A 25,280-nucleotide genomic window follows, 5' to 3' on the forward strand; every position below is an offset into this window, starting at 1 on the left:
TGTCCCTGGGACCCCCTACCCATGGACCCATGTCCCTGGGACCCCCCACCCATAGACCCATGGACCTGGGACCCCCCACCCATGGACCCATGTATCTGGGACCCCCCACCCACGACCCCAGGCCCCCCCCTCCGCGGTCACCCCTGCGCCGGGGTCCCTCGGGGGCCTCCGGGTGCCGCGTGACCATGACGACCTTGACCACGAGGCTGTTCCCCCCCTGGCGGATCATGTTGACCACCTGCCGGTGCCCCACCTTCACCACGTTCTGCCCGTTCACCTGCGCCCACACGCCAAGGACACGCCCTGACACGCCACGCACGTGCCAAGGACACGCCCTGACACGCCGAGGACACGCCAGCGCACTCCCTGACACGCCAGGACACGCCAGAAGATGCCCTGACACGCCAAGGACATGCCAAGGACACGCCCTGACACGCCAAGGACATGCCAGCACACTCCCTGACACGCCAGGACATGCCAGAAGATGCCCTGACACGCCAAGCACATGCCAAGGACACGCCCTGACACACCGAGGACACGCCAGCACACTCCCTGACACGCCAGGACACGCCAGAAGATGCCCTGACACGCCAAGGACATGCCAGCACACTCCCTGACACGCCAAGGACATGCCAGCACACGCCCTGACACGCCAAGGACACGCCAGCACACACCCCAACACACCAAGGACACGCCAGCACACTCCCTGACATGCCAAGCACACAGCAAGGACACGCCAAGGCAGCCAAGGACACGCCCTGACACGCCAAGGACACGCCAGCACACTCCCTGACATGCCAAGGACATGCCAAGGACACGCCAGTGCACACCCCGACACGCCAGGACACGGCAAGGCAGACACTGACACACCAGCGCAGTCCCTGACATGCCAAGGACACGTCAAGGACACACCAGCACATGCCAGCCCACGCCCTGACATGCCAGAGCACATCAAGCACATGCCAAGGACACACTGGCGCACACCCTCACACGCTAAGCACACAGCAAGGACGCGCCAGTGCACGCCCTGACACGCCAAGGACACACCAGGGCAGCCAAGGACATGCCAAGGCAGGCATTGACACGCCAAGGACACGCCAAGGACATGTCCTGACACACCAGCACATGCCAAGGACATGCCAAGGCAGGCATTGACACGCCAAGGACACGCCGAGGACATGTCCTGACACACCAGCTCATGCCAAGGACACGCCAAGGCAGGCATTGACATGCCAAGGACACGCCAAGGACACATCCTGACACACCAGCACATGCCAAGGACACGCTGAGGCAGGCATTGACACACCAAGGACACGCCAAGGCAGACATTGACATGCCAAGGACACGCCGAGGACACGTCCTGACACACCAGCTCATGCCAAGGACACGCCAAGGCAGACATTGACACGCCAAGGACACGCCAAGGCAAGCACTGACACGCCAAGGACACGCCAAGGACACATCCTGACACACCAGCACATGCCAAGGACACGCCGAGGCAGACATTGACACGCCAAGGACACGCCAAGGACATGCCAAGGACACGCCAAGGACATGCCAAGGACACGCCGAGGCAGGCACCGATGCGCCGGCACACAGCAACATGCCAAGCACATGCCAAGAACACGCCAAGCACACGCTGGCCCCCCCTTCCCCGTGGGAGCCCCTGGGTGGGTGCTGCCCCCTCCCCCTTCCCCCATGGGTGGGGGTGGGGGGGATGGGGTGGGGGCTGCCCCCCCGGGGGGTGGGTTGGGTGCCGAGGGGTGGGTCCTGCCCCCCAACCCCCCCCGTGGGTGGATTCTGCCCCCCCCATGTCTGTGGGTGCCCCTGGGGACCCCCGACCCCCCCCCCAAGAGCCCCCCTAGGACCCCCTCGACCCCCTCAAGCCCCCCAGACCCCCCCAGGGGACCCCAGGGACCCCCAGACCCCCCCCAAGAGCCCCCCTAGGACCCCCTCGACCCCTCCCAAGTCCCCCAGACCCCCTCAGGGGACCTCAGGGACCCCCAGAACCCCCCCAGAGAGCCAACTAGGACCCTCTCGACCCCCCCAAGCCCCCACCAGACACCCTCAGGGGACCCCCACACGCCCCAGGGGACCCCAGGGACCCCCGACCCCCCCCCAACAGCCCCCAGGGGACCCCCTCGACCCCCCCAAGCCCCCACAGACACCCTCAGGGGACCCCAGGGACCCCCAGACCCCCCCAACAGCCCCCCTAGGACCCTCTCGATCCCCCCAAGCCCCCCCCAGACCCCCTCAGGGGACCCCAGGGACCCCCGACCCCCCCCCAAGAGCCCCCCTAGGACCCTCTCGACCCCCCCAAGCCCCCCCAGACACCCTCAGTGCCCCCACACACGCCCCCAGGGGCCCCCAGACCCCTCCACAAGATCCCCCCTAGGACCCTCTCGATCCCCCCAAGCCCCCCCCAGAACCCCCAGGGGACCCCAGGGACCCCCAGACCCCCCCCCCCAGAGCCCAACTAGGACCCTCTCGCCCGCCCCCCCCCCCCGCCCCGTGGGTGGCTTCTGCCCCCCCCCCCCCACGTCTGTGGGTGCCCCTGGGGGGGTTTTGCCCCGCCCATGGGTGGATGGGGATGGGGTGGGGGGTGAGGGCTTCCCCCCCCCCCCCCCCCAACATCCGTGGGTGCCCCCCCCCCCCCGTGGGTGCTGACCTCGATGAGGAAGTCGCCCATGCGCAGCCCCGCCCGCCAGGCGACCCCCCCCTCGTCCACCGACTCCAGGTACTGCAGGGCCGGGAAGGCCGGGGTGGGGGTGAACTCCTCGATGGGGGTCTGCGCTGTGGGGCGGAGGGGGGGGGGGGGGGGCGAGGGGGGGTCAGCACCCAGCACCCCCCCCCCAAACCCCCAACCCCCCTCCCCCCCGCCCGCCCCCCACCTCGGTGCTGCAGGGTCGGGAATGGGGGGGGGGGGGGGAACAACGCCTCGATGGGGGTCTGCGCTGTGGGGCTGGGGGGGTGGGGTGGGGGGGGCAGCACTCGGGACACCCCCCCCCCCCCCGCCAGAGACACCCCCCCGTCCGCCCCCCCCCCCCAAGGCCCCCAGACCCCCTGGCACTCTCCAGAGCCTCCCCCCCCCCCGACCAAGCTCCCCTAGACACACACCCCCCCCAGACCCCCCCCCCCCGATGCACTCAGGACACCCCCCCTCCCCCCCCCAGATCCCTCCCCGGGATCCTTCAGACCCCCCCTGAGCCCCCCCAGACCCCCCCTCAGGGGACCCCAGGGACCCTCCAGACCCCCCCTCGGATCCCTTCACGGCCCCCCCCACCCAGACCCCCCCCAAGCCCCCCCAGACCCCCTCCCAGAGCCCCCCTAGGACCCTTTCGACCCCCCCCAAGCCCCCCCAGACACCCTCAGGGCCCACCCACACCCCCCCAGGGGACCCCAGGGACCCCCAGACCCCCCCCAAGAGCCCTTCTAGGACCCTCTCGACCCCCCCAAGCCCCCCCACATGCCCCCAGGGGACCCCAGGGACCCCCGACCCCCCCCCCAAGATCCCCCCTAGGACCCTCTCGACTCCCCCAAGACCCCCCAGACCCCCTCAGGGGACCTCAGGGACCCCCAGACCCCCCCCACAGCCACCCTAGGACCCTCTCGACCCCCCCCAAGCCCCCCCAGACACCCTCAGGGCCCCCCCACACCCCCCCAGGGAACCCCAGGGACCCCCAGACCCCCCCCCAAGATCCCCCCTAGGAGCCTCTCGACCCCCCCAAGCCCCCCCAGACCCTCAGGGGACCCCAGGGATCCCCAGACCCACCCCCAAGAGCCCCCCTAGGAGCCTCTCGACCCCCCCCCAACAGCCACCCCAAGCCCCCCCAGACCCTCAGGGGACCCCAGGGACCCCCGGACCCCCCCCCAGGAGCCTCTCAACCCACCCAAGCCCCCCCCAGGCCCCCCCCAGCCCCCCTCAGGGGACCCCCCAGGGACCCCCTGGGGACCCTCCAGACCCCCCCCCCGCGCCCCCCCCCCCCCCGCTCACCCTTTGCCCCGCGCAGGACGAAGCCGAACCCCTCGTTGTCCTTTTTCTGCAGCAAAACCGTCTTCTCCTTGATGATGTAATCACTGTCGGGGACACGGGGACACGGGGGGACACGGGGGGACACGGGGGGACATGGGGGGACACGGGGGACAAGGGGGGACATGGGACATTAGGGTCAGAGGGACACAGGGACAGGGGACACAGAGACGTGGGGGCAGGGGGGGACACGGGGGACATGGGGGGATATGGAAGGACATGGGGGACGTGGGACATTGGGGACAGAGGGACATGGGGACGGGGGACACGGGGGACATGGGGGGACACATGGGACACGGGATATGGGGACAGAGATGAGGGGATGTGGGGGACACGGGGACATTGGGTTCAGAGGGACATGGGGATGGGGGGGGACATGGGGGGATATGGAAGGACATGGGGGACGTGGGACATTGGGGACAGAGGGACACGGGGATGGGGGACACGGGGACACGGGGGGACACGGGGGACACGGGGGACACATGGGACATGGGATATGGGGACAGAGATGAGGGGATGGGGGGGACACGGGGACATGGGGACGTTGGGGTCAGAGGGACATGGGGACGGGGGGGACAGGGGGGGATATGGAAGGACATGGGGGACATGGGACATTGGGGACAGAGGGACATGGGGATGGGGGACCCAGGGGACATGGGGGGACGTGGGGGTCACGTGAGACACGGGGACACGGAGATGAGGGGATGTGGGGGACATGGGGGGGACATGGAAGGACGTGGGGGACAAAGGGACCCAGGGGACACGGGGGGGGGACATGAGGGACACATTGGGGACATGGGGAGGAGGGGACGTGGGGGACAGGGGGACATCGGGGTCAGGGGGACATGGGGACGGAGGACACAGAGACAGGGGGACACGGGGGACGTGGGAACAGTGGATGTGGGGGACACGGGGACAAGGGACACGGGGGACATGGGATATGGGGAGGGGGGACATGGGGACAGGAGGGGGCGTCCCCGTGTGCGGGCACATGTCCCCGCGCGTGTCCTCGGGCGTGTCCCGTGTCCCCGGGCGCGTCCCCAGCGTGTCCTCCTGCACGCCCACGTGTCCCCCCACACGTCCCCGTGTCCCCACGCATGGCCCCACATGTGTCCCCACACACGTCCCCGTGTCCCCACGCATGGCCCCATGTCCCCACATGTGTCCCCGTGTCCCCACGCGTGTCCCCATGCATGTCCCAAACCGTGTCCCCATGCATGTCCCAAACCGTGTCCCCATGCACATGCGTGTGTCCCCCGTGTCCCCAACTGTGTCCCTACACACGTCCCCACATGTGTCCCCATGCGTGTCCCCCCCTGGCCCTACCCGTGTCCCCAGGCGTGTCCCCAGGCAAGTCCCCCCCATGTCCCCACACGTGTCCCCATGCACGTCCCCCCGTGTCATCCCCATGTGCTCCTCATGTCCCCGTGCGTGTCCCCCCCGTGTCCCCATGCGTGTCCCCCCTGTGTCTCCACGCACGTCCCCACACATGTCCCCCGCCACGTCCCCACATGTGTCCCCGTGCACGTCCCCGCCATGTCCCCAGGCATGTCCCCCTGTTCCCTCCCATGGCCCCCCATGGCCCTTCCCACGTCCCCACGCACGTCCCCAGGCGTGTCCCCCCTGTGTCCCCCCCGTCCCCCTCTCCCCCATGTCCCCAGGCGTGTCCCCCTGTGTCCCCATGTGTGTCTCCCTGTCCCCATGCATGTCCCCCTGTGTCCCTCCCCATGTCCACAAGCGTGTCCCACCTGTGTCCCCCGTGTCCCCAGGCATGTCCCCCCATGTCCCCCATGTCCCCATGCATGTCCCCCCTGTGTCCCCCCATGTCCCCTTGCATGTCCCCATGCGTGTCCCCCCATGTCCCCATGTGTCCCCCCCATGTCCCCCATGTCCCCATGCATGTCTCCCCATGTCCCCCATGTCCCCCATGTCCCCATGCATGTCCCCCCTGTGTCCCCCCATGTCCCCTTGCATGTCCCCGTGCGTGTCCCCCCATGTCCCCATGTGTCCCCCCCATGTCCCCCATGTCCCCATGCATGTCTCCCCATGTCCCCCATGTCCCCCATGTCCCCATGCATGTCCCCATGCATGTCCCCCCATGTCCCCATGTGTCCCCCCCATGTCCCCCCATGTCCCCATGTGTGTCCCTGCATGTCCCCCATGTCCCCTATGTCCCCCCCATGTCCCCCATGTCCCCATGTGTGTCCCCCATGTCCCAGCCATGTCACCCCCCCCCACGTGCCCCCCCAGGGACGATGGCAGACAGGGCCAGTGGGGGGGGACATGGGGGGCCACGGGGGGGACAGAAGGGGATACGGGGAGGGGGGGGGTGGCAGCGGCCCTTTTTGGGGGGGGGGATGGAGGGGACTGCGGGGCCGGGGACACGCGTGGGGGGAGGGGACGGGATGGGGACATGGGGGGGGGGGGGGTTTGGGGACAAGGATGGGAACAAGGGGAGTGGGGGGAGGGGGAAAAGGGGGGGTTGGGGACAAGGGGGGGAGGGGACACGGGGACGGGGGGGGTGACGAGGTGGATAAGGGGGGGAGAGAATGGGGGCTGGGCACGGGGGGGGACAAGGTGGGGGGGGGACGGGGATCGGGGGGTGGGGGATGGGGGGGGTTGGGGACAAGGCGGGGGGGACAAGGGGGTGGTGGGGGCGCACAAGGGGGGGATGGGGACAAGAGGGGGGTTGGGGACAAGGAGGGGGATGGGGACAAGGGGGACGGGGGGGGGGATGGGGAGGGGGATGGGGACAAGTCGGGGGGGGGGACAAGGAGGGGGGGACACGACACAAGGCGATGGGGGGATGGGGGGGGGGGGGGTGGGGGGAAGGATCCCGGTCCCGATCCGGGGGTGGGGGTGGGGCGCTGCCGGGGTTGTGTGTGTCCCCCCCACCCCTCCCCAAACAACATCCCCCCCCCCCCCCGCCCCTCCCCCGCCCCCCCTCCCCCCCTACCTGTAGATGTACCAGACGCTGCGGCGGGGGGGGCCCAGCAGGGGCCAACTGGCCGAGAGGGGGGGAGGGGCGGCGGCGCGGGGGGGAGGGGTGTGGGGGGGTCGCCCCCCGCGGGGCCAAAGGGGGGGGTTGGGGAAGGGGGGGCCGAAGGGGGGGGGGGAGGGGGGGGGGGGGGCCATGGCGGGGCCGCCCCTCCCCCCGCTCTGGGCGCGCGACGCGGCGACACCCCCGCGGCGACACCCCCCGCCCGCGCGCACGGGGATGGGGGGGGGGGGAGGGGGGGGGAGGGGAACCGGGTGTGTGTTGGGGGGGGGGGGGGTTGGGGGTGGGGGGAGGGGGTGGGGGGAGGGGCGGGGCGGCGGGGCGTCATCGGCAGCGGGGTGACGTCACGGGGCGAGGAGGGGACGGCGGCGGGAAGGGGCCAGTATAGGCCGGAACGGGCCAGTACGGACCAGTACGGACCAGTATGGACCGGTACGGCACCAATACGGACCAGCATAGACCAGTACGGACCGGTATAGACCAGTACAGCTCCAGTACAGACGAGTACAGCACCAGTACAGACCAGTATAGACCAGTACGGACCGGTACAGACTGGTACAGCACCGATACGGACCAACGTAGACCATCATGGACCAGTATAGACCAGTACTACATTGGTACAGACCAGTATAGACAAACAGGGACCAGTAGGGACCAGTACAGCACCAGTACGGCACTGATATGGACCAGTGTAGATCAGTAGGGACCAGTATGGACAAGTATAGACCAGTACAGACCAGTACGGCACCAGTACAGACCACTATAGACCAGTATAGACCAGTACAGACCAGTACAGCTCCAGTCCGGACCAGTATGGACTACTATAGACCAGTACAGCACTTGTACAGACCACTATAGACCAGCAGAAAGCAGTAGAGACCAGTACAGCTCCAGTATAGACCAGTATAGACCAGCACAACTCCAGTATGGAGCAGTAGGGACCAGTATAGGCCAGTACGGCACTGGTATGGACCACTACAGACAGTATAGACCAGTACAGACCAGTACAGCTCTGGTACAGACCCATACAGACCAGTATAGACCAGTATGGACCAGTATGGGCCAGTACAGACTAGTACAGCAAAGGCACAGACCAGTATGGGCCACTATAACCAGTACAGCTCCAGTACAGACAAGTATAGGCCAGTGTGGGACAGTACAGCACTGGTACGGACAGTACAGGACCAGTACAGACCAGTACACCACGGTTGGGGGCAGGGGGGAGGGGCGGGGCGACGTCATCAAGAGGACAGTGACGTCACTGGGTGAGGAGGGGATGGCGGCGGGAAGGGGCCAGTTCGGACCAGTAGGGACCAGTATGGATCAGTACGGCACTGGTACGGACCAATATAGACCATTACAGGCCAGTACAGCACCAGTATGGATCAGTACAGCTCCAATACGGACTAGTACAGGACCAGTATAGACCAGTATAGCACCAGTAAAGACCAGTACAGACCTGTACAGCTCCCATACAGACCACCATAGACCAGTATAGCACCGGTGCAGGCCAGCACGGACCAGTATAGGCCAGTACAGCACTGCTACTGACCAGTATGGACAAGCGTAGGCCAGTATAGGCCAGTCCAGGTCCGGTACGGACAGTACGGGACCAGCATAGATCAGTATAGACCAGTACGGGACCGGTACGGACCAGTAGAGACCAGTACAGCACCAGTAGAGACCAGGATAGACTAGTACAGCTCCAGTAGGTACCGACAGAACCCAGTACAACACCGATACGGACAGTATGGGCCAGTATAGGCCTGTACAGCTCCAGTACGGACCAGTAGGGACTAGTATAGACCAATACAGCACCGGCAGGGACCAATATGGACCAGTATGGACAAGTATAGGCCAGTGCAACACTGGTACAGACCAGTACGGACCAGTACGGACCAATAAAACTACAATAAGGACCAGTATAGACTAGTATAGACCAGTACAGCACCGGCAGGGACCAGTACCCAGTATAGACCCAGTATGGCACCAGTACAGCTCCAGCACCCTGGACAGCTCCGGTACAGCTCTACTGTAGCACCCAGTACAACACCAGTACAGCTTCAGTATCCAGTATGGCACCAGTACAGCTCCAGCACCCAGTACAGCACCCTGGACAGCTCCAGTATGGCACCAGTACAGCTCCAGCACCCTGGACAGCTCCAGTACAGCTCTACTGCAGCACCCAGTACAACACCAGTACAGCTCCAGTATCCAGTATGGCACCAGTGCAGCACCAGTACAGCTCCAGTATCCAGTATGGCACCAGTGCAGCACCAGTACAGCTCCAGCACCCAGTACAGCTCCAGTACAGCTCTACTGTAGCACCCAGTACAACACCAGTAGAGCTCCAGTATCCAGTACGGCACCAGTACAGCTCCAGCACCCAGTACAGCACCCTGGACAGCTCCAGTATGGCACCAGTACAGCTCCAGCACCCTGGACAGCTCCGGTACAGCTCTACTGCAGCACCCAGTACAACACCAGTACAGCTCCAGTATCCAGTATGGCACCAGTACAGCTCTAGCACCCAGTACAGCTCCAGTACAGCTCTACTGTAGCACCCAGTACAACACCAGTACAGCTCCAGTACAGCTCCAGTATCCAGTATGGCACCAGTACAGCACCAGTACAGCTCCACTATGACACTGGCACCAGCACAGCAGCTCTATAGCATCCAGTACAGCCCCAGTGTAGAACCAGTATGGCATGAGCCCAGCACTCCTATGGCACCAGTACAGCTCCTGCACAGCTCCAGCACCAGTACGGCACCAGTATGGCACCAGTACGGCACCAGCAGAGGTCCAGTACAGCACCAGTATGGCACCAATACAGCTCCTACACCCAGTACAGCACCAGTACGGCACCAGTATGGCACCAGCACCCACTACAGATCCAGTGGAGCACCAGGACAGCTCCAGCCCCCAGTACAGCACCAGGAGAGCACCAGTATGGCACCAGTACAGTGCCAGTACAGCTTCAGCACCTAGTAAAGATCCAGTATGTCACCAGTACAGCTCCACTACGGCACCAGTACAGCTCCTGCACCCAGCTCAGCACCAGCACGGCACCAGTACAGCACCAGCACGGCACCAGTACAGCTCCTGCACCCAGCTCAGCACCAGTACGGCACCAGCACAGCACCAGCACCCAGTACAGTGCCAGTATGGCACTATTACGGCATCATTATGGCACCAGCACCCGTTACAGCTCCAGTACAGCTCCAGTACAGCTCCAATACAGCTCCAGTACAGCTCCAGTACAGCTCCAGTACAGCTCCAATACAGCTCCAGCACGCTACCAGTACGGCTCCAACGCCCTGGACAGCTCCAGGACAGCTCCAACCTCCAGAACAGCACCAGTACGGCACCAGTACAGCACCAGTACGGCACCAGTACAGCACCAGAACCCTGGAAAGCCCCAATACGGCACCAGTGTGACATCAGTACAGCTCCAATACAACACCAGTACAGCTCCAGCACCCAGTACGGCACTGGTATGACACCAGTACAGCTCCAGCACCCAGAACGGCACCGGTATGACACCAGTACAGCTCCAGTACCCAGTACAGCACCAGTACGGCACCAGTATGACACCAGTACAGCTCCAGCACCCAGAACGGCACTAGCAGAGCACCAGTACAGCTCCAGTACGGCACCGGTACGGCACTGGTACGGCACCAGTACAGCACCAGAACCCTGGAAAGCCCCAATACGGCACCAGTATGACATCAGTACAGCTCCAATACAACACCAGTACAGCTCCAGCACCCAATACGGCACTGGTATGACACCAGTACAGCTCCAGTACAGCTCCAGCACCCAGTACAGCACCAGTAGAGCACCAGTACAGCTCCAGTACAGCTCCAGCAGACCACCAGTACAGCTCCAGTATGGCACTGGTACAGCTCCAGCACCCAGTACAGCACCAGTAGAGCACCAGTACAACTCCAGCAGAGCACCAGTACAGTACCAGCACCCAGTACAGCTCCAGTACAGCACCAGTATGACACCAGAACAGCTCCAGTACAGCACCAGCACCCTGGACAGCTCCAGAACCCTGGACAGCTCCGGTAAAGCACCAGTATGACAGCAGTACAGCACCAGTACAGCACCAGTACAGCTCCAGCACCCAGTACAGCACTAGCAGAGCACCAGTACAGTACCAGCACCCAGTACAGCTCCAGTACAGCACCAGTATGACACCAGTACAGCTCCAGTACAGCGCCAGCACCCTGGACAGCTCCAGTACAGCTCCAGCCTCCTGCTACACCACCAGTACGGCACCAGCACCCTGGACAGCTCCAGTACAGCACCAGTATGACAGCAGTACAGCACCAGTACAGCACCAGTATGACACCAGTACAGCTCCAGTACAGCTCCAGCACCCAGTACGGCACCAGTACACACCCAGTACGGCACCTGTACAGTCCCAGGAGCCTGGAGACAGCTTCAGGACCCTGGACAGCTCCGGAACCCTGGACAGCTCCAGTACGGCACCAGTACGGCACCAGTATGGCGGCAGCTCACGCCAGGGTCTGAGCCCCCCATTATCCCCCCCAGCTGCCCCATAGACCCCAACTGCCCCCTAGACACCCACCTGCCCCACGGCCGGCTGCCTCATAGCAGCCCGACTGCCCCCTAAGTCCCCTTATTCCCCCCAGCCCCACAACTAACTGCCCCGTAGACACCCCCAGCCTGGCTGCCTCATAGCCCCATTGCCCTATAACTCCCCGAAGCCGGATAATTGCCCCCCCCCTCCCAGCCCCACGGCTGCCCCACAACCAACTGCCCCATAGCACCCCAGCCCCACAGCTGCCCCATAAGCAACTGCCCTATAGATCCCTTGAGTCTCCCACATCATCCCCACAACTAACTGCCCCATAGGTCCTCCAGCCCCACAACTGCCCCACAAGCAGCTGTCCCACAGAACGCCCCAGCCCCACAACTGCCCCACAAGCAACTGCCCCATAGACTCTACAGCCCCACAACTGCCCTACAGACACTCCCCCAGCCCCACAACTGCCCCAGAAGCGACTGCCCCATAGACTCCCCAGCCTCATAACTGTCCCACAGAACCCCCCCCCAACCTCAAAACTGCCCCATAAGCAGCTGCCACATAGACTCCCCAGCCCCACAACTGCCCCACAGAACGCCACAGGCCCACAACCAACTGCCCCATAGAACTCTCCAGCCCCATAACTGCCCCACAGGTGCCCCGCAAGCAATTGCCCCACAGATGCTTCAGCCCCATAACTGCCCCACAGAACTTCCCAGCCCCGCAACTGCCCCACAACCAACCACCCCATAGAACTCTCCAGCCCCACAGACACCCCCCCCCCAGCCCCACAACCGCCCCACGGCCCGACTCACCCCACCTCCTCCGGCCCCATGGCGGGGGGTCCCGCAGCAGCACCCATGGGGGCCCCCGGCCCCCCCCCGAAGCCGCCGCCGCGCCCCGAAGCCGCGATGTGGGTCGGGGAGGGGGGAGGGGACACGTGGGGGGGGGAGGGGGGGGGACACGGGGCGGGGGGACACACACAAGGACGGGCTGAACCGGGCCAGGTCCTGGGGGGGGCCCCTCCCCCACCCCCGGGGGGGGCCCCAGGCGTCCGGGAGGGGGGAGGGGCGGGGGGGGGAGGGGGGGATTTGGGGGAGGGTTGGGGGGGGTTTAGGGGTCGGGGGGGATTTGGAGGAATTTGGGGGAATTTGGGGGGATTTGGGGGCAATTTGGGGGAATTTGGGGGGATTTGGGGGCGATTTGGGGGGGATTTGGAGGAATTTGGGGGGATTTGGGGGCGATTTGGGGGCAGTTTGGGGGAATTTGGGGGATTTGGAGGAAATTGGGGGGATTTGGGGTGATTTGGGGGGATTTGGGGGCGATTTGGGGGGCAGTTTGGGGGAATTTGGGGGGATTGGGGGAATTTGGGGGGATTTGGGGGCAATTTAGGGGAATTTGGGGGGATTTGGGGGCGATTTGGGGGCGATTTGGGGGCAACTTGGGGGAATTTGGAGGAATTTGGGGGGATTTGGGGACGATTTAGGGGCAATTTGGGGGAATTTGGGGGGATTTGGGGGCGATTTGGGGGGGATTTGGGGGGATTTGGGGGCAGTTTGGGGGAATTTGGGGGGATTTGGAGGAAATTGGGGGGATTTGGGGCGATTTGGGGGGATTTGGGGGCGATTTGGGGGCAGTTTGGGGGAATTTGGGGGGATTGGGGGAATTTGGGGGGATTTGGAGGAATTTAGGGGAATTTGGGGGGATTTGGAGGAATTTGGGGGCAATTTGGGGGGTTTTGGAGGAATTTGGGGGGAATTTGGTGGGATTGGGGGCAATTTGGGGGAATTTGGGGAATTTGGGGGGAATTTGGAGGGATTTGGGGGCAATTTGGGGGAATTTGGGGGAATTTGGGGGAATTTGGAGGGATTTGGGGGGATTTGGGGAGATTTGGGGGCGATTTGGGGGGATTTGGAGGAATTTGGGGGGATTTGGGAGGAATTTGGGGGCAATCTGGGGGGATTTGGGGTTCGGGGGGATTTGGAAAGAATTTGGGTTTGGGGGGGATTTGGGGGGAATTTGGGGCAATTTGGGTTTGGGAGGGGATTTGGGTGTTTTGGGGGTGATTGGGGGGAATTTGGGGAAAATTTGGGGGGATTTGGGAGAAATTTGGGGGTTGGGGGGAATTTGGGGTTTTGGGGGGAATTTGAAGAGAATTTGGGGGGAATTGGGGGAATTTGGGGGGAATTTGGGGGTTGGGGGAAGATTTGGGGGGAATTTGGCGTTTTGGGGGGATTTGGGGCATTTTGGGAGGATTTGGGAGGGGTTGGGTGGAAAATGGGGGAGAATTTGGGGGGATTTGGGTTTTAGGGGAGATTTGGGAGAAATTTGGGGGGAATTTGGGGGGATTTGAGTGAAATTCGGGGGGATTTGGGTTTTGGGGGAGATTTGGGCAGGATTTGGGGGTTTTTCAAGGGAGATTTGGGGGGATTTGGGGTGGAATTTAGGGCATTTGGGGAGAATTTGGGGGAATTAGGGGGGTATTTGGGGAAGAACTTGGGGGGATTTGGGTTTTGGGGGGAGATTTGGGTGGAATTTGGGGGGATTTGGGTGGAACTGGGAGAGAATTTGGGGGGATTTGGGGGAATTTGGGTGGAATTTGGGAGAATTTGAGGGGATTTGGGTTTGGGGGGACATTTGGGAAGAATTTGGGGTTTTGGGGGGGATTTGGGTGTTTGGGGGGGATTTGGGGGACATTTGAGGGAAATTTGGGGGAAATTGGGGGAATCTGGGCCATTTTAGGAGGATTTGGGGGGATTGGGGTTTTGCGGGGGGGATTTGGGAAGAATTTGGGGGGATTTGGGGGATTTGGGGGGGTTTGGGAAGAATTTGGGGGGATTTGGGGGGATTTGGGGGGGGTTGGGAAGAATTTGGGGGGATTTGGGGGAATTTGGGGGATTTGGGGGGATTTGGGGGGGGTTTGGGAAGAATTTGGGGGATTTGGGGGGATGTGGCTCCTGGGATTTGTCTTTGGGGGGGGATTTTGGGGGGATTCTGGCAGAATTTAGGGGGGAATTGGGGGAATTTGGGTCTGGGGGGGGGCCTGAGATTTTGGGGGGGGGCCTGCAGTGGTTTTTGGGGTGCTCATGGGGGGGGTCTGGGGAGGGTTTGGGGGGTCCCCGGGGGGGTCTTGAGGTGCGGGGGGGGGGGGTGGGGGGTCCGGAGGGGTTTTGGGGTGCTCGGGAGGGGGGGGGTGTCGGGGGGGGTCCTGGGGGGGTTTGGCGGGTGTGGGGAGGGTGGTTGAGGGTCTTGGGGGGGTTTTGGGGTGCTCGGGGGGGGGTCTCGGGGGGGGATTTAGGATTCGGGGGGGGGTTGGGGGGGTCCCGGCGGGGTTTTGGGGTGCTCGGGGGGGGGTATTTGGGGTGAGGGGGTTGGGGGGGATCTGGGGAGGGGTTGGGGGTCCCGGGGGGGCATCTTGGGGTGCGGGGGGGGTCCGGGGGGGCTTTTGGGGTGCTCTGGGGGGGCAGTGGGGGGGGGGGGACGGGGGGGGTTTTGGCGGGGTGTGTGGGGGGGTAGTTGAGGGTCTTGGGGTGGGTTTTTGGGGTGTTCGGGGGGGGGGTTTGGGGATTCGGGGGGTGTTTGGGGGGGGGTTTTTTGGGGTGCTCGGGGGGGGGAGTCCGGGGGGGGGGATGGGGTGGGGGGGTTGGGGGGGGGTCTCACCTGGGGGCGTCGAAGCTGTCGTAGGAGCCGACGGTGTAATGGCGGAAGAGACGCTTGGCCTTGTCACTGCGGCTCTCTGGGGGGGGTCCGGGGGGGCCATGGGGCCATGGGGTCCCGGGGGGGGGGGGGGGGGGGGGCTGGGGGTCACTGGGGGGCTGGGAGTCCGGGGGAGGGGGGGGGGGAGCTGGGGATCGGGGGGCTGGGGGTTGCGGGGGGGTGAGCGGGGGGGGTGTGTCAGAGGCCATGGGGCTCCCAGGGGTCCAGGGGGCTGGGGGGGGCGGGGGGGGGACTTGGGGGTCCAGGGGAGCCCTGGGGGGGGGTCCCGGGGGGGCTGGGGGCCCGGGGGGTGGGACTTGGGGGTCCAGGGGGTTTGGGGGGCTCTGGAGGGGGTTGGGGGGTCCCATTTTGGGGGGGGGGGTGTCCAATTTTTTGGCGTCCCCCTCCCAGGCTGTGGGTCCCACTTGGGGGGCGGGGTTGGGGGGGGGGGTCACACTTGGGTGTGGGGCAGGTTGGGGGTCCAGCTTGGGTGGGGGGGGGAACGGACAACCCACTTAGGGGTCCAAGATGGGGGTCCCACTTGGGGGGGGTGGGCCCCATTTTCACACACACGGCCCCACACACACCCCCAGGGCAGAGGGTGCCAGTTGTGGGTCGGGGTTGGGGGGGGGGGGGTCCCACTTGTGGGGCGGGTGTGGGGCAGGTTGGGGGGAGATGTCCCACTTAGGGGTCCCATTGGTGGCTCCTGCTTGAGGGGCCCAGTGGGCTGGGTCCCATTTTTCACCCCCACCCCAGGGGTGTGGGTCCCACTTATGGGTCGGGGCTGGGGGGTCTCACTTGTGGGGCAGGTTGGGGGGAGATGTCCCACTTAGGGGTCCCATTGGTGGCTCCCATTGGTGGATCCCCGTGGGCTGGGTCCCATTTTCACCTCCCCCCAGGGGTGTGGGTCCCACTTATGGGTCGGGGTTGGGGGTCCCGCTTGTGGGGCAGGTTGGGGGTCGCCCCCCCGTACCTGTCTTGCCCTCGGGGGTGCGGGGGGGCACCTCTTCCACGCAGTCCGAGGGGAACCAGCCGACGCGGCCGCGGGCTTGGCCCTCCCAGAAGCCCCCCTCGCCCACGCTCAGCACTGCGGCCGTGGGGCAGGGATCGGGGGGGGGCCCTGCCCCACAGCGACCCACAGCGCGACCCACAGCCACCCCACGGCCCCCCGACCCAACCCCTCCTGTGCCCCGAATAGGGATGGGGATGGGGGGGGGTTTGACCCATGGCGTGACCCATGGTGTGACCCACAACGACCCATGGCGTGACCCACAGCGACCCATAGCAGGACCCACAGCGACCCACGGCCACCCCATGGCCCACCCCCCCCCCCCCGACCCACCCCCCTCCTGGCCCCCCTCGCTCCGTGGGTGGGGATGGGGACGGGGTTGGGGGTCTGCCCCACGGCGTGCCCCACGGCGGGACCCCCAGCAGGACCAAGTGACCCCCAAGAGAGGACCCAGGCGCCCGGGGCACCCAAAAACCCCCCAAAAGGGGAACCCTGGCACCCAAAGCACCCCAAAAAACGGGACCCGGGGCTCTGGGGCACCCAATCCCCCCTCCCCAGCACCCATTCCCTCCCACCCTCCCCCCCAGACCCCCATCCCGGACCCCCCCCCCCCAGGGGTCCTCACCCCCCCGACCCCCCCCCCCCCAGCACCCATTGCCCCCCCCAGATATCCCCCCTACCCCCCCCCAAACCCCTCCCCAGGCACCCAGACCCCCACCCCGGACCCTTCCCAGGGGTCCCCGTCACCCCGAATCCCCCCCGAAACTCCTCCCCGCCCCAAAAGGGGGTGTCCCCCGCCCCCCCCGCCCCAAAGGGGGTGTCTGTCCCCCCCCCCAGCACCCAATTCCCTCCCCCCCCCAATATGCCCCCCCTACCCCCACCCCGGACACTTCCCAGGGGTCCCCGTCACCCCGAATCCCCCCCCGAGACTCCTCCCAGGGTCCCCAAACCGCCTCCCCCCGCCCCAAAAGGGGGTGTCTGTCTCCCCCCCAGCTCCCAATTCACTCCCCCAGATGCCCCCCCACCCAGATGCCCCCCCACCCCCACCCCGGACCCTTCCCAGGGGTCCCTGTCACCCCGAATCCCCCCCGAAACTCCTCCCCGTCCCCCTCTCGCCACAGAAGGGGGTGTCCCCTCCACCCCCCCGCCCCAAAGGGGGTGTCTGTCCCCCCCCAGCACCCAATTCCCTCCCCCCCCCAAAATGTCCCCTCTACCCCCCCAAACCCCTCCCCAGCCCCCCACCCCCACCCCGGACCCTTCCCAGGGGTCCCCGTCACCCCGAATCCCCCCCGAAACTCCTCCCCGCCCCAAAAGGGGGTGTCCCCCGCCCCCCCCCCGCCCCACAGGGGGTGTGTGTGCCCCCCCCCAGCACCCACCCTTGATGCGCTCGCCCTTGCTGAGGGAGAGCTCGCCCTCGCCCTGCGCCTGGTAGGGCTTCACGGCCAGGAAGGTGCGGCCGGGCACGGCCGAGTAGAGCTTGCGCTTCACCCCGCGGGTGCCCAGGGTGCCCCCCGCACCCACCTCCCGGCCCACGCCGCTGGAGCTGCCGGGGGGCGGGGGGAGAAGGGAAATGGCACCGGCAAACCCCCCCACCCCGGGCACCCCCCCCCCCGCCACCCACCCACCCACCCAAGGGGATCCCAGCAGCCCGCGTCCTCCCCCGCGTCACCCAACGGACCCAGCGGCCCTCGGCACCCAACGGTCCGCCAGCACCCAGACCCCCACCCAAGGGACCCAGACCCCCACCCAGACCCCCAGACCCCCCACCCAGGGGACCCCACCATCCCTCGTCCTCATCCTCGTCACCCAATGGACCCAAACCCCCACCCTGGGACCCAGCGTCCCTCGTCACCCAACGGTCCCAGCACCCAGACTCCCACCCAAGGGACCTGGCACCCCACGCAGGGGTCTCAGACCCCCACCCAAGGGACCCAGACTCCCACCCAGACCCCCAGACCCCCACCCAGGGGATCCCACCATCCCTCGTCCTCATCCTCGTCACCCAACGGACCCAGCGTCCCCCGGCACCCCAACGGTCGCCAGCACCCAGACCCCCACCCAAGGGACCCGGCACCCCACGCAGGGGTCCCAGACCCCCACCCAAGGGACCCAGACCCCCACCCAGACCCCCAGACCCCCAGCCAGGGGACCCCACCATCCCTCGTCCTCATCCTCGTCACCCAACAGACCCAGCGTCCCCCAGCACCCAACGGTCCCCAGCACCCAGACCCCACCCAAGGGACCCAGACCCCCCCCCCACAGGAAACCCAGACCCCCCAGAGGACACCCAGACCCCCACCCAGACCCCCAGCCCCCCACCCAGGGACCCCACCATCCCTCGTCCTCGTCCTCGTCACCCAAAGGACCCAAACCCCACCCAAGGGACCCGGCACCCCACGCAGGGGTCTCAGACCCCCACCCAAGGGACCCAGACCCCCACCCAGACCCCCAGACCCTCAGCCAGGGGACCCAGCATCCCTCGTCCTCACCCGCGTCACCCAACAGACCCAGCATTCCCCCCGGCACCCAACGGTCGCCAGCACCCAGACCCCCACCCAAGAGACCCAGCACCCCACACAGGGGGTCCCAGACCCCCACCCAAGGGACCCAGACCCCCACCCAGACCCCCAGACCCCCAGCCAGGGGACCCCACCATCCCTCGTCCTCATCCTCGTCACCCAATGGACCCAAACCCCCACCCTGGGACCCAGCGTCCCTCGTCACCCAACGGTCCCCAGCACCCAGACCCCACCCAGACCCCCAGACCCCGACCCAGAGGATCCCAGCATCCCTCGTCCTCACCCGCGTCACCCAACGGACCCAGCATCCCCCCGGCACCCAACGGTCGCCAGCACCCAGACCCCCACCCAAGGGACCCAGACCCCCCCCCCCACAGGACACCCAGACCCCCGAGAGGACACCCAGACCCCCACCCAGACCCCCAGACCCCCCACCCAGGGGACCCCACCATCCCTCGTCCTCACCCGCGTCACCCAATGATGGACCCAAACCCCACCCTGGGACCCAGCATCCCTCGTCACCCAACGGTCCCCAGCACCCAGACCCCCACCCAAGGGACCCGGCACCCCACGCAGGGGTCTCAGACCCCCCACCCAAGGGACCCAGACCACCCAGACCCCCACCCAGACCCCCAGACCCCGACCCAGGGGATCCCAGCATCCCTCGTCCTCCCCCGCGTCACCCAACGGACCCAGCGTCCCCCGGCACCCAACGGTCGCCAGCACCCAGACCCCCACCCAAGGGACCCAGACCCCCACCCAGACCCCCAGACCCCGACCCAGGGGATCCCAGCATCCCTCGTCCTCGTCCTCGTCACCCAACGGACCCCAAACCCCCACCCTGGGACCCAGCATCCCTCGTCACCCAACGGTCCCCAGCACCCAGACCCCCACCCAAAGGACCCAGACCCCCCCCACAGGACACCCAGACCCCCACCCAGACCCCCAGACCCCGACCCAGGGGACCACCATCCCTCGTCCTCGTCCTCATCACCCAACCGACCCAGCATCCCCCGGCACCCAACGGTCGCCAGCACCCAGACCCCCACCCAAGGGACCCGGCACCCCACGCAGGGGTCCCAGACCCCCACCCAAGGGACCCAGACCCCCAGCCAGACCCCCAGACCCCCACCCAGGGGACCCCAGCAGCCCGCGTCCTCATCCTCGTCACCCAACGGACCCAGCGTCCCCCGGCACCCAACGGTTGCCAGCACCCAGACCCCCACCCAAGGACCCAGACCCCCCACACACAGGACACCCAGACCCCCCAGAGGACACCCAGACCCCCACCCAGACCCCCAGACCCCCACCCAGGGGACCCCACCATCCCTCGTCCTCGTCCTTGTCACCCAACGGACCCAGCGTCCCCCGGCACCCAACGGTCGCCAGCACCCAGACCCCCACCCAAGGACCCAGACACCCCCCCCCCCCCCCCCCCCAGGACACCCAGACCCCCACCCAAACCCCCAGCACCCACCCAGGGGTCCCACAGACCTAGACCCCCCCACCCAAGGGCACCTGGCACCGCCCCCCCGGGGGTCCCCAGCATCCTTCCTCCCACCCTCATCACCCAGGGGACCCCCCCCCCCCAACCCCCCCAGCACCCAAACCCCCCCCCCCCGACACCCCCCAACACCCCCCCACCTTGGGGTCTCCCTCACCAGACCCCCGCCCCCAGACCCCCCCTCCTTGGGGTCCCCAGCACCCCGACCCCCCCAGACCCCCCCCCGGGGTGCCCATCACTCCGACCCCCACCCCGACCCCCCCCAGACCCCCCCCCCGGGTGCCCATCACCCCGACCCCCAGCCCGAGCCCCCCCAGACCCCCCCAGGGGTCCTCAGCCACCCCAATTCCCCCCCCCGAGCCCCCCAGACCCCCCTTGGGGGTCCCCAGCACCCCGACCCCCCCAGACCCCCCTTCTTGGTGTCCCCATCACCCCAATCCGAGCCCCCCCGAGCCCCCCGGACCCCCCTTTAGGGTCCCCAGCACCCCGACCCCCCCCCAAAATCACCCAGATTTCCCCCCCAGAGCCCTCCTCAGGCACCCAGACACCCCCCCCCCCGGGGTCCCCATCACCCCCCCCGGTGCCCCCCCCTTGGTGTCCCCATCACCCCCCCCCCGGTACCCCCCCGGTGTCCCCATCACCCCCCCCCCCGGTACCCCCCCCCCGGGGTCCCCATCACCCCCCCCCCGGTGCCCCCCCCCTTGGTGTCCCCATCACCCCCCCCCGGTACCCCCCCGGTGTCCCCATCACCCCCCCCCCCCGGTACCCCCCCCCCCGGGGTCCCCATCACCCCCCCGGTGCCCCCCCCCGGTACCTGGGCCGCCCCCGCTGCTGCCGTCGGGGCTCCTCGGGGTGGCGGCCGCGGGAGGGGGAACGGGCTCGGGCCCCCCCCCGGGGCTGCTGGCGCTTCGGAGGGTGCCCGAGGGGGTCGAGGGGCGGGGGGGGCGCCGGGGGGGCCCCGCAACACCCACTCGGGCAGGGCCGCCCCCCCGTGTCGCTGTTGGCCCGCAGCAGGCGCTGGGGGGCAGAGGCAGCCCCCGCGCCCCCTCCCGCCGCCGCCCCCCCGCGAACTGCGGGCTCTCCTGGAACGGCACTGGGGGGGGGGGGCATTGGGGGGTCAGTATCGGGGGGGGTCAGAATGGGGGGGGCATTGGGGGGGCATTGGGGGGGGTCAGTATGGGGGGTGTCAGTATCGGGGGGAGTCAGAATGGGGGGGGCATTGGGGGGTCAGTATCCGGGGGGGTCAGTATCGGGGGGTCAGTATCGGGGGGGGCATTTGGGGCGGGGGGGGAGCAAGGAGGGTGCAGGGGCTGGGGGCTCTCATGGCTCCCCCCCCCCCCCCGCCATGTCCCCGTGCCCCCCCCCCCGTGTCCCCCCCCCCCCGCAACTGACCCACGTCCGAGTCCCGGTGGTTCTTGATGAGCTCCCCCAGCTCGAAGTTCCCAGCGATGACGGCCACCTGGGGGGGGACACGGGGGGGGGGGGGGACATTGGGGGGGGGGACACACACTCACTCACTCACTCCAGGGGTCCCCACGGTGCGCTGTGTCCCGTGTCCCCCCCCCCAGCCCTGGGACAACCCCCCCCCCCCCCGGCTTTGGAAGGGTGTCTGGCCCCCATTGGCCCCCCCATGGCCCCGCCATGGCCCCTGTCCCCCCCCCCCCCCCACGATGTCCCCCTGTCCCCCCCCCATGTCCCCCGATGTCCCCCCGCCATGTCCCCTGCACCCTCCCGTGCTCCCCGATGTCCCCTGTCCCCCCCATGTCCCCCCCATGTCCCCTGTCCCCCCCGATGTCCCCCCCGGTGTCCCCCTGACCCCCCCCGATGTCCCCATCCCACCTGGAATGGCGTCTGCCCCCCCATACGCCCTGTCCCCACCGTGTCCCCCCATGTCACCTGCCCCCCCATGTCCCCCCATGTCCCCCCCGATGTCCCCGGCCCACCTGGAATGGCGTCTGCTCCCCCACGTCCCATGTCCCCCCCATGTCCCCCCCATGTCCCCTGTCCCCCCGATGTCCCCATGTCCCCCGTCCCCCTCATGTCCCCCCACGTCCCCTGTCCCCCCCACGTCCCCTGTCCCCCCCATGTCCCCCCCATATCCCTGTCCCCCCCGATGTCCCCATGTCCCCCGTCCCCCTCATGTCCCCCCACATCCCCTGTCCCCCCCACGTCCCCTGTCCCCCCCATGTCCCCCCCATGTCCCCTGTCCCCCCCGATGTCCCCGGCCCACCTGGAATGGCGTCTGTCCCCCCATGTCCACTGTCCCCCCCGATGTCCCCATGTCCCCTGTCCCCGCCATGTCCCCCCCATGTCCCCCATGTCCCCCCGATGTCCCCATCCCACCTGGAATGGCGTCTGCCCCCCCACATCCCCTGTCCCCGCCATGTCCGCCCTGATGCCCCCATGTCCCCTGTGCCCCCCATGTCCCCTGTCCCCCCCATGTCCCCCCCATGTCCCCCCTGTCCCCCCGCTGTCCCCAGCCCACCTGGAATGGCGTCTGCCCGCTGTTGTTCTTCACCTCCTTGTTGGCCCCCCGGTAGAGCAGGATGCGGGCGCAGCTCTCCTGGGGACACCCGCGGGGACATCGCCGCTGGCCCCGTGGCACCCGCCCCCGCCCCCCCCGGCCCCCCGTGTCCCCCCCCCCCCCCGTGTCCCCGTGTCCCCCCCCGTGTCCCCACCTTGTTGTAGAGGGCGCAGATGTGCAGCGCCGTGTTCCCGGACGCGTTCTGCGCCGCCGCCTCCGCCCCATAGAACAGCAAATGCTCCAGGTGCTGCGAGTGGCCGTGCTGGCACGCCTGGGGACAGGGGACACGGGGACATGGGGACACGGGCTGGCACACCTGGGGACAGGGGACACGGGGACATGGGGACAGGGACATGGGGACACGGGCTGGCACGCCTGGGGACAGGGGACACGGGGACATGGGGACATGGACATGGGGACGGGGACATGGGGACACGGGGACACAGACATGGGGACAGGAACAGGGACATGGGGACACAGGCTGGCACGCCTGGGGACAGGGGACATGGGGACATGGGGACATGGGGACACGGGCTGGCACGCCTGGGGACATGGGGACATGGACATGGGGACATGGGGACATGGACATGGGGACACAGGTTGGCACGCCTGGGGACAGGGACGGGGACATGGCGACAGGGACAGGGACATGGGGACAGGGGACATGGGGACAGGGACAGGGACATGGGGACACGGGCTGGCACGCCTGGGGACAGGGGACACGGGGACACGGGGACACAGGGACAGGCAGACACCTCGGTCCATGGGGGACAGGGGACAAGGGGGCACGGTGACACGGGACCATGGGGATGGGGGGACATGGGACAATGGGGACCCAGGGACACGGGGCCATGGGGACACGGGGCTGTGGGGACACGGGGCCATGGGACAGGGGGTCACGGTGACACGGTGACGCAGTGACCGGGTGACACGGTGATGTGGTGACACGGTGACATGGTGACACAGTGACACGGTGTCCTGGGGCCATGGGACAGGAGGCCATGGTGACATGGTGACCCGGTGACCCGGTGACCCAGTGACATGGTGACACGGTGACATGGGGTCCCGTGGCCATGGTGACCCAGTGACATGGTGATGTGGTGACATGGTGACACAGTGACACGGGGTCCTGTGGCCATGGTGACACGGTGACCCGGTGACCCGGTGACACGGGGCCCTGGGGCCATGGGGCTGTAGCGCCAGGGGACAGGTGGCCATGGTGACACGGTGACACAGCGATGTGGTGACATGGTGACACAGTGACACGGGGACACGGGGCTGCAGGGCCCTGGGACAGGTGGCCACGGTGACATGGCGACGCGGTGACATGGCGATGCGGTGATGAGGTGACGTGGCGACAGGGTGACACAGTGACAGGACGACGCGGTGACACGGTGATGCAGTGACCTGGGGGCACGGGAACCTGGTGACACCTGGTGACATGGGGCCACGGGGCCACGAGGGGGCGGGGACGGGGGTCTGTGGGACCGTGGTGACACGGTGACACGGTGACAGGTGCCTGGTGCCTCTCCTGCCGGCTGTTCTCGTCCATGGAGTTGATGTGGGACAGGGGGGTTGGGGGGCCACGGTGACACGGTGACAGAGACACAGTGACATGGTGACAGGGTGATGTGGTGACATGGTGACACGGTGACAGGGTGACAGGGTGACACGGTGACAGGGTGACAGGTACCTCATGGATCTCCTGCCAGCCGTTCTCATTGATGGTGCTGATGTGGGACATGGGGATGGAGAACCACGGGACCATGGTGACACGGTGATGCAGTGACAGGGTGATGTGGTGACACGGTGCCATGGTGACATGGTGACAGGGTGACAGGGTGATGTGGTGACATGGTGACAGGGTGACAGCTACCTGGTGGCTCTCCTGCCGGCTGTTCTCGTCGATGGAGTTGATGTGGGACATGGGGATGGGGAACCATGGGACCATGGTGACAGGGTGACAGGGTGATGTGGTGACCGGGTGACACGGTGACAGGGTGATGTGGTGACACGGTGACATGGTGACAGGGTGGCAGGTACCCGGTGGCTCCCCTGCCAGCCCTTCTCGTCGATAGAGTTGATGTGGGACATGGGGATGGGGAACCATGGGACCATGGTGACACGGTGATGTGGCGACCGGGTGACACGGTGACCGGGTGACAGGGTGACAGGGTGACAGGGTGACAGGGTGGCAGGTACCTGGTGGATCTCCTGCCAGCCGTTCTCGTCGACGGTGCCGATGGTGGCGCGGTGGAAGAGCAGGAGCTCGCAGCAGCGGGGGTCGCCCCCCACCATGGCCGTGTGGTAGAGCGGCGTCAGCCCCCGCCGGTCCTTGTAGTTCGGGGACCCCCCCAGGTCCAGCAGCGCCTGCCGGGGGCGGGGGGGGGACACACAGCACCCATGGGGGACCCACAGCACCCACGGGACCCATCACCCCCCC

At 67.1% G+C, this 25,280-nt stretch overlaps 1 protein-coding gene across 1 annotated transcript in view; it reads right to left on the minus strand.

Annotated features, from left to right (window-relative positions):
• Positions 1–109: 109 nt before the first annotated feature.
• LOC141736869 (SH3 and multiple ankyrin repeat domains protein 1-like) overlaps positions 110–25,280 on the minus strand; it is a gene marked incomplete at both ends in the record, with an annotated part of 32,700 nt that continues 7,529 nt past the window's right edge. The window contains 12 exon segments of the mRNA XM_074571497.1: positions 110–277; positions 2,669–2,793; positions 3,995–4,077; positions 15,246–15,321; positions 16,255–16,368; positions 17,667–17,833; positions 21,128–21,329; positions 21,332–21,406; positions 21,706–21,772; positions 22,799–22,876; positions 22,992–23,108; positions 25,040–25,207. Of these exon segments, the coding sequence (XP_074427598.1) occupies positions 110–277; positions 2,669–2,793; positions 3,995–4,077; positions 15,246–15,321; positions 16,255–16,368; positions 17,667–17,833; positions 21,128–21,329; positions 21,332–21,406; positions 21,706–21,772; positions 22,799–22,876; positions 22,992–23,108; positions 25,040–25,207 (1,440 nt within the window).

The sequence above is a fragment of the Larus michahellis genome, unplaced genomic scaffold (assembly GCF_964199755.1).
Source record: "Larus michahellis unplaced genomic scaffold, bLarMic1.1 SCAFFOLD_487, whole genome shotgun sequence".
In the NCBI taxonomy this organism is placed as follows: Eukaryota; Metazoa; Chordata; class Aves; order Charadriiformes; family Laridae; genus Larus; species Larus michahellis.